Source organism: Cimex lectularius, unplaced genomic scaffold (assembly GCF_000648675.2).
Source record: "Cimex lectularius strain Harlan isolate CLEC.00 unplaced genomic scaffold, Clec_2.1 scaffold44, whole genome shotgun sequence".
Classification (NCBI taxonomy): domain Eukaryota; kingdom Metazoa; phylum Arthropoda; class Insecta; order Hemiptera; family Cimicidae; genus Cimex; species Cimex lectularius.
In genome coordinates, this window is record NW_019392639.1 from 579,750 (window position 1) to 592,976 (window position 13,227).

The following is a 13,227-nucleotide window of genomic DNA, read 5'->3' on the forward strand; positions in this document are numbered from 1 at the left end:
CCCTCAATATTCATGTTTCTTGAAAATCAAAATGTTCCTCATTCCCAAAATGACGAGTTTGTTTTACCAATTTTGAACTATCTTTGAGTTTATTATATTTCTATTCGAATGATTCCAAAGCCTAATGGAGGGCTTAATACGACACTTCGCTCCTGTATTTTTTTCTTATTTCAAATGTTTCTAGTTTCAGAGAATTATTCATAAATATGCAGTTGTTTTGTCAAAGAAACAAAAAAGCCTGAGTATATTTGTTTCGCATATATCATCTATGTTTCATCATTTAGGCAATCCTGATACAATGTAAAATGTAATTTAGTTTTTACCAAATACAATTTTCAATAAAAATAAATAAAGAAAGATCACTTTAACAACTTAATGTTATTAAAAACTATATTAAATCATTTTATCATTTCCAATTACATTTATTTGAAAGAAATCAACCCAATTGCTAAGTCTTTTAATAATTCCTAATAAATACTAAAAGTGTTATTTGTTTAAGTAAAATTTTTTATTGTTGGCTGATAAAAAGACAAACAATTCTTAACTTTAGTCAAAATATTTTGAGATATGTTTATCTTTCGACAGTGGACAAGTACGCCATTGTTGACTAAAACACTTAGAAACAAATTTATTTCTGCCTTTTATCTCCTGTTATCAAATGTTACAATATCCATTGTCTTTTATTCACTAAAAAAAAATTTTAAAAAAAATCAGGCCTTTTCGCATGTAATCCCGCTTTTGAAATTCTTACAGTGCGAAAACTAACATTAATATTTCTAACTTGTTGAAGCCATTGCTTGTTTTCAACAGCAGTAGTGTCGATTACGGAGTAAATTTGAATCAATAAAAAGATCATGTCTTTGTGATGTGACCTGATCCATGCCTTCTTGAGTAATCTCCAGTAATCCTGCTAGCGATGGAGGACCCTTTGCATAGTTGTTCTGGAAATCTTAAGCACCCTGGACACAGACGCTTGACTTCTTCCATCTTTCAACAATGCTATGATTCTAGCTGAGTTGTCTGTATCGCTTAAAACCATCACAAAAAAATTTGAAACTTAAAAATGATACAAATTTAAAAAAAAAAAATCAAACCTTTGGAACGTTAGAAAGAAGCTTTACAGAAAAACCAACAAAGAGATTAACATTCAGATTTATTTACAAAATCCAATTGTAAACACGAGTGGGAAATTTTTATGTTTTATTTACCTCTAATCCTTTTAAACAGACCAAATATTGTTGTAAAATAATTAATGGAGCATTGTCTTTGGGATGGTAAAAAATATTAAGGGTGGCCACTTTTTCCCTCTCTGTATAAATATTAGGTGGATTTGTTATTTTTAGTTGAAGCAAATTTTATAATTGTTTCTTTTTTGCATCCTCCATTATTTAAAATCAATATATTTTAATTTCTAATCAATGAACACATCAATTTAGTTCTTTATGGCCAAAAATATTAAACATTTAATTTTTATACTTAGGCAAAAGCTCAATGTTTCCATGGTTACTTTTATCTATACATTTTATCTTTCTAAGTTTGCATTATTTTGTCTCAATTGTTTACATCTGGTCAACGATAGATTGTGGATAGAGATAAAAAAAGGAAACTGCTAGCAATTGAAAAGATTTTATTATTTTTTGTACAAATCACTTGTTATAATGCCACCTGTTTAAAATATGTGTACTCGTGTAGTGATTGAAAGTACAAAATTAGTTTTTTTACACATCTAAAAAAGTTCATGAACAGTGTTTTGTTTACATAGTATCAGAAAATATCCATATAACTTATTAGCGAGCTAAAATTAGAAATAAATTAACTTCCATTTCTAAAGGCATCCTATATAAACTATGTCAATACTTAGATAATAATACATGATAAAACAGTAATTACTATTAGTCTCTCTGTATATTTTTTGTCTGTTTGTCTATCTTTAAAAACACAAATTAATTAATAACTATTATAACAAACAATGCAAAAAATAAAGCCGTTTGGCATACATCACAACCATTTGTCATAAAAATTAAATAAAATATTTCAACAGATCAACACAATTTTTATCACAGATAAAAGTTCAAAGGAATAAATCTTACAAATTATTGTTAAAAATAATAAATGACAAAAAAAGGTGAATAAAAATAAAATTAAAAAAAATAAAAGGAAGTAGTGTATTTATAGTATCAAATTATGAACGCGCTTAAGAATTCTCATCACTCTAAATAATACAATTACCTCATCTTTGTGATGTGGTGTCAAGTGTTATCGACTTGTTAGACTTTTTGAAATACATCAAAATAATTTGCTTTCTTTCTGTAAGTCTTTTTGTAAAATTTAAAACAAACTAGCAATATAATCGCCATTGAAACAAAGTATAAAAGGATGCAGAGGCTGATATCAAAGAAATTAAAATCCCACAACGAATTGTGCCCAGCTTTCTCTAAACTTTTGAAAGATACGTCTTTTTCATCGACAAGAACCTCGTGCTTTAAAGATTTGCTAAACGGGACAGAAGTTGAAGATGAAGAAGTTTTTGGTAGAATATCTTCTATAACGATGAAACTTATTTTTGAGTACATTTTTCTTAAAAATTCTAATACTGCCGTATCGTTCCAGATGCCTTCATTGGTACAATTTTTGCAAATGCTCTGTGGTGGAAATTGAACTTTTGGGTGTGTCGGATCTTCCGTCTCGTCGCCTGAAAGTCGCTTATTCACACTGTTATGTGCTTTCCAGAGCCATAGAATGCTCGATTCGGTGCTGGTAACGTTTCCGGCCATTGTCGTCGCCATTTCTTGAAAATGCTTAGAACATTCTGTGCACCCAAAAAAGTATTTAATGTAACCTGTCATTCCGCTCAAGACTTGCTTTGGGTCATCGGCATTCTTTAAATCCGCTTGGACCGTCAGAGTATGAAACATGGTCCAGAGGGAACACGGATATCCTCTAAGAGTAACTTTACTCCCTTTACAACCGAGCCATCTCTCTTTTGACTGAAGAAAAACCTGTTTTTGCATTTTCTGACACTCGTCAGTCAGATTATAAAAATCTGCCCCATCAATATTTTTCTTGTTAATTAATGACTGTTTAATACAACTCAAAAACTCTATACCATTTTTGCCTATTGGGAAAAATTTATGAATTATTTCTATATAATTGAAAAGTGCATTGAACATTTCACCTTCGATGTGTTTTTTCGAAGGGATTTCGGTATAAAGGCTTTGCAACAAAGCACCTTCTATATCAACTTGGAACACGGTATCGCTCAATTGATTTGAATGTAGCTTTTTCTTTACTTGATCTTCAATTTGCAACAAGGATATAGCTTGAGTAATATCTATAACAGAATCATCAATATCAGCGTAGTCAATGGGCTTGGGCATTTTCAAACCCTTCGGTTTTAATAATTTATCTAATGCGGAGAGGATATCTTCTCTAGTAAATTGCTCGATGGGTACGTGTTGAGTGTTTCCATGTTTTTCTAAAAGATAAATCGCCGGTGTGGAAGTCACGACCAGGTTTTCTACGACATCGGCATTCGAAGGTTCAACGACGACTACTTTGACTTCTTTCGTCTCTACGAGATCCAGGGCCAACTCTTGCCCTATGAAAGAAGAGTTGTTATCAATAACGGCGATGATAAAATTTTCTCCAATGCCACTCCAGATGTCCTCGGACGTCCCTTTGTAATGAGACAGCTGGGGCAGATCACTCCTCTCTTGAAGCCTGCTTACGATAAAATGTCTCAAACCGTTAATCGTCCTCTCATCGACGAGCGATCCAAGAAATTTGTCGGGAGACAATTTTGGGAAATATTTAACCGTCGGGTAGTACATAACCTCATACTGCCGACATAGCTGGATATTTGCCTGATTTGAACAATCAACTGCTCCTATCTTTATCACGCTTCTCCAATCTAGAAAAAAAAATCAATACCATGATTTCTAAACATTTTTTATTTTGTTAAATTACTGCATTCATTGTTTTAAATTTTTTATCTAAGGAAGATAGATTTCTAAAATTCATTTTTGTTCTGATAGTACTTTGATTGATTTAGAAATGAAAGATGCTATTATATAAATAATTCAAGTAATTTCTGCTCCACAGAATAACTTTGCTTCCATCTTCTGAGTAGTTTTGATAAGTCAACTTTCTAAAGCAATATTATACAATTTGACGGTCATAAAATAAAAAAAAAAAAAAAAAAAACACTGACCATTTTGGCAACTTTGAGGTATTTATTCAGGTAATAATAGGCATGCTATTTTACTCAAAATCAAGATAATGTTGTTACGCTTTTAGATTTGCGAACAAGTGTGTTGGAATTGGTTAAATAATGAAATGTTCAAAATTCAAAACAGACACTGTACACACCACCTGTTTATACTGCGCATTTGAATAATACTGCAAAGTTATTTAGTCAGGCACCTATGTTATAAGAAAGCTACTATTGACTACACAGTAATATATCAAAGAATTAATGTTAAAAAAAATATTGAAAAATACATTCAATAGAACTAAATTTGTTCGCTTATAATACAAACTATTAAAACCTGTAAATAAACTAAATTAATTTCCAAATCAATATACAATAAATTAATTTTATTTCAGTATTTTAATTTGTAAACATTTTGAACTCTAAAATGAATTTTTTTGTATAAATTCTCCTTATTTTTGCTCTAGACTGGGTGAAAAATTTGTTAAAACAGCAAACAATTTTCCTGCATCAATTGTTTAAATGTCTTCCTATCGCAATAAAAAGTCCAAAAAGGCCTGGTAAGCACTTCTCACAGTGTAACTATGTATGTAAATATTTTTAGAAAAAATTTCCTTCGAATTATAGTAATCATTTCAAGCTCAAACAATTTACATTAATGATGAACCTTGTCGGACATTCTTATTAAATTATCTCTAACTTTTGCACTTCTAATTCTTCCTTGGCAACCATTAACTTAGATATGAATTTAACAAGGCTTTGTATGTTAATAACAAAGTTCATTGACTGACAGAGGCAATATATTTTTTGTATTATATATTTTTTTAAAATAATTTCTTTGTAGCCTGTACATATAAAAATAAATATTGTAAATATGACCAGAACTGCACCTAGAGGACACATGTTAAGGGGAAACACTCGCACTCGATATGAGGGATTAATGGGCGAGGAGGAATTTAGATTCAATTCATTGACAAAAGGAAAGTTGAGGTCGTTGTAAAAGTGACAATTTTTCTGAGGAGTTTTGATTGGAAACTCATAGTTCCAGTTCGTAAGAATAAATTGGTTGCAGTGTCTTGTTAGTTAATGATCCAAAGAGATTTCAGTCCTAAAGGCCTTCTGTCTACATATCTGACTTGGAATTCGGTAGCTCCTCGTCATTGATGAATAGTGGAGGGTAAAACTATTTTGTCACATACACTGTATATTTTTCCTCATTTAGTCTTATCCTCCATTTTTCACACCAGTCTTTGATAAACTGAAGGTGATGTATTGGATCTTCTTGAGGTCATTTTACAGGTGAATAAAGAACATCACTATTGGGTTTCACCAAGCTTTCGGCGAATGTTCCGCCATCATCAGGGCCTAATTTATTAAAAAAATAAAATTTACATAGTGATGTTCTTTATTCACCTTTAAAATGACCTCAAGAAGATCCAATACATCAGTTTAAACTACGTAGGTCGATCAATGTCAACTAGTAAACTGAAGGTGTTCTTGGATAAAATTTGAGTGAGACGATGCAATCCCGTAAGTGATATTGATGATCATATGTATAGGAATGTCAGCAGTGCAAATGGTATACATAACGACACCGAGATAATAATATATTTTAAAAAATCATACTGTGATTGTTCAACAAAATTTATTCAAAAATATTTTTGAATGTTAAGAGTTACCCTAATACATAACATGATTTTTAACTGTTAAAAATTAAGGGTGTTCGGTATTTTTCACAGGCCATTGAAAATTCTTAAATAGGAGAAAATTATAAATATATTTCAACAGCAATGTCACTTCAACACGTTTATTACGTGTTATTGCAATGTATACAGGATGTCGATAATTGAATATTTCCTCAATTCTACTAGAACGCAAAAAATTATCTTTCTAGTTGAAATTATATAATTTTGAATTGAAATAATTAAATAAATTGAAATTAATTTTTCCATTATACGTATAATTCAGCAGATTGTGGAATAACAAGTTGAAATTTTTTTTTCTGGGTTTCTATGTTTCTTTTTTTTTAGCAGATACAAATAGCGGTTTCTATGCCAAAATCACTCAATGCTCAAGTTAGCTTTAGTTTTAATATTACTAATTGATAGATAATCTCACGTTTTCCCAGAACAAATCCTACATGCCATGAAATGGTCAATTTTCAGTATTACCTCACATCTCTGTGCATGTTTACTTGATTTAAGTTTTAGCAACAAGTTATTGAAACAAAATGTTACATGGAAACTGACTGGTTCTGCTTCTTTATGAAACTGGTGTGAGGTCGGTAAAGTGACGAACCTTATAGCTTGCTGGTTTGCTGATTCATTCTGGTTTTGTAAGACATATTTTGCAAGTTAGACCTCGATACTACACCGATGAGAAGAATTCCATACTTTATTAAATAAAGGAAAAGCATTAACAGATGAAAGTGTTAAAGGGGACACCCCTTCACATATTACAAACTTATAAAAGACCACGGTTGCCAAAGCATACAAAAGATGGTTAATACTAAGAAGAAGAAGACAAAATCTGCAAGAATAGGTATGCTATATTTTCTACTTTTTATAGTATGTAAATCTTCTTCGGCTCAACTGAAAATAATATTGTTTTAATGAATTAAATACAATCTGTTCATAATTGTAAGATTTATAGTAGAAGTCTGCTGGATTATAAAAAATCATCAATATGGAGGTCGATACCGATGCGGTGCAAAGCTTTATCAGCAAAGATCTGATAGGCAGAATGAAAAAGCGCTATTGCAAGTTAAATGATGATCTGTTGCTTACTTCTCCCATGATCATGCTGGTCTGCTGATTCTTTCTGGCTGTGAGATACTTTCTGGCATTTTACCAATGGTAGTTACACAAAAAACAAGACTGATGAAACAGTATGCAAATGGTAAAATAAAGAAAAGTATGCCATAGAAAAAAACCCAGCAAGATTAGGCAGATTATGTTGTTTGGTTGATCAAGCTTCAATAAGCTCTAATACTCTTTCTTTATGAGAAAACTGTAAAAATACTGTTTCAAAAATTAAGCATAACTGTTTTGTTAATGAACTTGAAGTTGGGTTGTTTCCGACCATCTGGGTCTATACTTATTGCTTTGCGTTTCAACATCATCTGTTCTGGGACAAACTAAAAATATCTCATTGTGATTGTGCCCAACGAAGAAATTCTCAGTGTTGTCAGTGGGGGTGATGAACTTGTACGTTATCGATTATTTTGGTCTGCCTATCATTGCTGATTTGGTAAGACGTATTTCATCATAACTGGTGGAGCATGACAGACCGACCCAGTGAAGATAGGCAGACCTAAATGATCGAAATTGCACAATGAGAATAGGTGTGAACAGGAGGAAGTTTTAAGATCAACCAACGGATTCAAATCCAACTGAGACCTTGCAGAACACAACGCTTCACTGAAGACATTTTCAACATTTGCATAACATTTTGGTAGTAGAAGAAGTCTTTCTGTGACCTAACAATATGTTTGATTGAAGACTGCGATACTCACTGTAGACGTCGAGGGCAAGCCGCTTCCATACCGGAGCGAAACGATGACAGTGGCCGCACCAACTGTTGTAAAATTCTACAAGCCAGCATGAAGTGTTGTCAAAGACCTGGTTCTTGAAGCTGCTTTGGTTCAGGGAAATTATCTTGTTGAAGTTCGTGTACAACCCTTTCCCCGAGGTGATGTCGTGGTAAAATTTGAGCGAGTCCGGAGACAGGCTCGAACAGCCGACCAGGGCCAGGAAGGAGCACAGGAGAACGGCGTTCGTTTCTCTTTTCATTTTCGCTTTCTTCTCCCAACTGTTAAAAGGGCACGGGTCGCATTTTAGGAAGATAAGACAACGTCGAAGGTTTTGAAAGACCTACAGATCCAAGGAAGACGTCAGAAGTGAAAAGCCATCGGCGAAGTACTGAAATCAAGTTTTGACAGGAGTCGGGAGGTATGAATTTTGCCCGATCTACGCACCCTACCACCGCACGGGTCGTTTGATGGGATTCGCCGCTTTCACTCTTATCTTCCCTTTCTCCTTCCCTTTCGCCGCACCCACCACATTCAAACTGACTGACCCTTCAGAATTGTGACGGAAATACCGGCTCGCTGTCCCACTAACGATGTTCATCGTCAACTTTGTTATTATTTTATTCAAATCCTATATGAAAGTCCGACTAAAAGTCTAAAGTTGACATTTCTCCATTCAAAATACTGGAATGAAATAACGGAAAATACTACCCGTGCACACAATAAAGGATTATTACATAGAATCATATCCCTAAGACATGAATACTTCACCAGAAATATATTCAAACATAACATCATTCACTACACAAAACAACAGCCTCCACATCATCAAACCTATCACACAAAGACAAACCAGTAAACATGTCCAATATCCATTCCATTCGTCCACACATTGTGACACAAATTAAGTAAATTTCTCTCCTCAGACTACATTAAAATATACTTCAAAAACTACAAAACTAACACACATTTTTCCAACAATTCAACAACAACAGCTTACAAATCCGATGTAATTTGTACAATTAATTGTATGAACTGTCCAGCTGTATACATTGGGATCTCATCGCAATATCTAGAACAAACACATTTATGAATAAAACTAATCCCATGGCATTACACACCATTTTGAAAAACAATACTATTCTGATTTCACCTAAAAATTATTAAAACATACAACAAATCTTAAATAACGACAACTACTTTAAAAACATAATTAACATGATCGTAAACAATTACAACCCAACACAAAACAACACGAATACTTTCACAAAAAAAAAATTCAAATATAACATCATGCACTACACAAAACAACATCCTCCACATTTGTGTGCTGATTAGTGAACGTTAGTCGATAATTATTCAGAAATCGTGAGATGCGTTCTGGTGTGAAGTAGGTTTCAGAAAAACATTTTTTTTTATCTGCCAACGTTTCGATCTTTATTGAGATCATCTTCAGGGCCTGGGATTTACAAACATTGTTTACATGTAGGATGTGGAAAGAAGTGAATTTATACAATGCAAAAAAAATATATATTTTATATTCAATCAAAGTATTTCTACTCACTCAAAGTGTTTGTTTTCTCAACACGACACTTTGAGTGAGTAGAAATACTTTGATTGAATATAAAATATATATTTTTTTGCATTGTATAAATTCACTTCTTTCCACATCCTACATGTAAACAATGTTTGTAAATCCCAGGCCCTGAAGATAATCTCAATAAAGATCGAAACGTTGCACGATAAAGAAAATGTTTTTCTAAAACCTACGTCACACTAGACCTCATCTCACGATTTCTGAATAATTATCCTCCACATTACTCAACACATCATCAGACCTATCACATAAAGACAAACTAATATACACGTCCATTCCATTCATCCACACATTGTCATACAAATTAAGTGTATTTCTCTAATCAGACTACATTCAATTGTCTTCAAAAACCATAAAACAGAGCACACACTTTTTTCCAACAACCCAACACCAACAGCTTACAAATCCGATGTAATTTGTAAAGTTAATCATATGAATTGTCGCATCGCAATTTCGAAAAACGGAAAAAACAACATCTATGACTGTAAAACACCAAAACTAATCTCACATAGGCAACACCATTTTGAAAAAAAAAACATAACTTTGATTTCGTCAAAATACAAATACTAAATTCCGCAACTTTCTAGAAATGGTTACATAACAGAGACGTACAGAGCATTAATTGCATGCAAACTCAGCCGTAGCTACGCCAACATCATGAAGCAAATAAACTATTAAATTTCATTTTTATATGTCCCTTTCCTTCGTTATGGTCCATAATAATTAACTTCCTTTTCAATATTGAATAAACCCCGAATCACAAATCCAATCCAGAAAATTCACGACTTCCTTTGTGCCAGACAAAACCGTCTATGATCAAGGAAAATTTCCCAGATTTGCCGCTTTCCCCATCCTGATCAACAAATCAAACAACAGGTGAGAGCTAACATCACTTTTTTCTCGCCATGGTGGCTACAAAAGTTTTCTTTCTTTTATGGTTGAGCTGTACATCCCACAACACTATCCTATGCAGATTGGAGTAGCTCTGCGGTCTGGTGTGTCAGGGAAATCTTATGCTTCTTTGTATGATTTACAGACCGAATCCATCATGTTTTATCTCTTACCCAGGTAGCTAAAACGAATTATCTTTCTTCCATGGTTGAGCTGTGAATCCTAAAACACTTTCTCCTTCAGATTAGAGTAGCTCTGCAGTCTGGTATGTCATGGGACTCTTCTGTTTTAACAACTCGTTTTTGTTTTGCTAAGGTGGTTAATTTTTTTTCCTTCCATGGTTGAGCTGTACATTCCACAACACTTTCCTATGCAGATTGGAGTAGCTCTGCGATATGGAGTGTCATGGGACTCTTCTCCTTCTTTTCAGGATTTAAAGACCGAATCCCTCACGTTTTATCTCTTGCCGAGGTGGCTAAAAATTTTTCTATCTTCCATGATTGAGTTGTACATCCCGAAATACTTTCCTCTGCAGATTGAAGTAGCTCTGCGGTCTGGTGTGTCAGGAGACTCTTCTGCTTCTCTGCAGGATTTAAAGACCGAATCCATCACGTTTTATCTCTTGTCGAGGTAGTTAAAAAGAATTTTCTTTCTTCCATGGTTGAGCTGTGAATCCTAAAACACTTTCTCTCTCAGATTAGAGTAGCTCTGCAGTCTGGTGTGTCATGGGACTCTTCTGTTAAAAACATCTCGTTTTTCTTTTACCCAGGTGCCTAATTTTTTTTTCTTCCATGGTTGAGCTGTACATTCCACAACACTTTCCCCTGCAGGTTACAGTAGCTCTTTAGTATGGTGTATCACGGGACTTTACTGTTTCTTTGCATTAATTCACATGTTCTGCACCATGGACCTTTTTTGAATCCTATTTCACTTGTTTACGTACACAACACTTTGAAACACCCAGATCCACTATGACAGTCAGTCTATAAAACAATTATTAGACCCATCATTGCGTAGGGAGCGAGAGCTGGATTTAAAGGTAAACGGAATGGGATAGGAAGGTGGTCAGAAAGATATTCGAAAATGGGATTTGGAGAATTCGACGAGAACTGCTTGGCGTGTCAGATTTAATAAACTGAGAGCTAAGTGATGTTCAGAGGACGCCAGATTCAAGACTATCGAAGAAGTTGTTGGTAGGAAGGTAAGGCGACTGAAAGAAAAACCGATGCTTTGATGGGCGGATGATATGAGGACCTTAGGAAGTTGATAGTAAGAGGATGAAGAGGAAAGTTGTAGGCAGAACAGGTTGGTCTTGATTCAGGAGAAGACCCAGGCTTAAGTAAGGCTGCATCCCTTATTAGTAAGTAAAGTACCTTTCAGGCTCAATGAGTCTACCGTGCCCAGTTCTGTTTCATGAAATCTTTGAAGTGCTAAGGAGCATTGTTACCTAATTCTGTATCTTAAGACAGTTGGCAAGTGTTGAGGCCTCAATTGCTATATGGCGAGCAAGCAAGAAAAGGTCAATTGTGTTGAAACTTATGTCTCTTGTGTGTAGAGATTAGTGACCGTTAATCGATAGTTATTCAGATATCGTGAGATGCGGTCGGGTGTGATGTAGGTTTCAGAAAAACATTTTCTTTATCGTGCCAACGTTTCGATCTTTTATTGAGATCATCTTCAGGGCTCAAAGTGTTGGTCTTCTGTGTAATTGTGCCATCTTTGCGTGTCGACTCTAACGAAACGTTGGCACGATAAAGAAAATGTTTTTCTGAAACCTACATCACACCCGACCGCATCTCACGATATCTGAATAACTTATGTCTCTTGTTTACGTACACAACATTTGGAAATGTTATGAGCCATTGCGACTTTGACGCCCATTTACAACCATCGCTAGAGTCCAGTAGAACACTGCAACTTTTTTATAGGCACATGGATATAAACCAAGTAGAGAGTGGCTGTCCCGCATTCCTACGATGTTTAACCTCATTCAAAAGCTCATTCCTGCTTGTGAGTAATCTAAAATTTCATAAAGACTTCCGAACAGATTCTTTGAGTGTGACAATTGACCCACACTTATTGCTTATTACTTCTCGCCTTACAGTTCTACAGATTATTGTAGTGGGTTATCCGATCTTACAGATGGTTTCGAGTCAGGGCGCCATCTTCCTTACATGGATAATCCGTTAATACATACAGATTGACGAGCAAGCAGGAAACGGTCAATTGTGTTGAAACGTATGTCGTCTATTGAGTCAGAGACATGCATATACTAGCAAAATACTTCGCTTTTTCGTTTGGAAACAACTGTACCCATTACGATTTAATTGTACAAACACGTTATAAAATGTAGTTTTAAGGGTTGACCTATTAAAAACTCATTACTTCTGCACTTCAAATGCTTAATTTATCCTGGTTGCAGAAGTTATCTTCTTCCATTGTAGTGTTATAAGCCTTTTTTCCTATGGCGTAGCAGTGAAGTCTGACCGTTGTTGGTTCCATTTAAGTCCAGATACATTTTCTTCAGTCTACTCTTTTGAGCATACACAATATTGAAACTACTTGTCAGTAGATGTTTATATTGATTTTCAAGCCTGCTGCCCACACACAGAAGCGCAATACTATACTTTTAGATTGACTTCCCATCTACTTGTCTCACACTTCTATTTTTCTTCAACTCTTATTGAAATTTCACCCCGAAGGGTTGTCACTCCCATATGTGCTGAACCTATGGTCGATACCTCAGGAGTTAACTACCTCGTTATGAGGCTGGATCACTATCTCTCTTAAGCCATATGCCCAGACCGTCTCTTCCAAACCAAAGCCTAAAACTAACTTCTATGATACAATCGCACAAATAAATACGATTACACCTATGTATATTCTGATTAGTCTGTGAAGTTCTCGATATTCCTTTATCGACCCACATTATTAATTATCTAATCTAAATTAAGGTAGATGGGCTACTTTTATAAATATCCTGCAATCGGCATTATACAC

General features: G+C 34.4%; 1 protein-coding gene and 1 long non-coding RNA gene across 2 annotated transcripts; both read right to left on the minus strand.

Moving 5' to 3' along the window:
• Window positions 1-526: 526 nt before the first annotated feature.
• On the minus strand, window positions 527-1,120 carry LOC106664274. Its single transcript, XR_001340156.2, has 3 exons — window positions 1,095-1,120; window positions 767-1,020; window positions 527-687 (listed from the first exon to the last, which is right to left on the minus strand). It is a non-coding gene; the product is annotated as an uncharacterized LOC106664274 (long non-coding RNA).
• A 490-nt stretch (window positions 1,121-1,610) lies between these two features.
• Window positions 1,611-8,264, minus strand: LOC106664267 (sulfhydryl oxidase 2-like). The gene is made up of 2 exons (XM_014389840.2): window positions 7,725-8,264; window positions 1,611-3,910 (listed from the first exon to the last, which is right to left on the minus strand). The coding sequence occupies exons 1-2, from the start codon at window positions 7,999-8,001 to the stop codon at window positions 2,268-2,270; spliced, it is 1,920 nt and encodes a 639-aa protein (XP_014245326.1). The 5' UTR covers window positions 8,002-8,264; the 3' UTR covers window positions 1,611-2,267.
• Window positions 8,265-13,227: the final 4,963 nt, after the last annotated feature.

What these genes read in the sequence shown, in the direction of transcription:
- LOC106664267 (XM_014389840.2), bottom strand. Translation starts at nt 8,001, where the DNA reads ATGAAAAGAGAAACGAACGCCGTTCTCCTGTGCTCCTTCCTGGCCCTG. An exon ending in GCTTGCCCTCGACGTCTACA is followed by an intron (nt 3,911 to 7,724) that starts GTGAGTATCGCA and finishes TTTTTTTTCTAG; the next exon opens with ATTGGAGAAGCGTGATAAAG.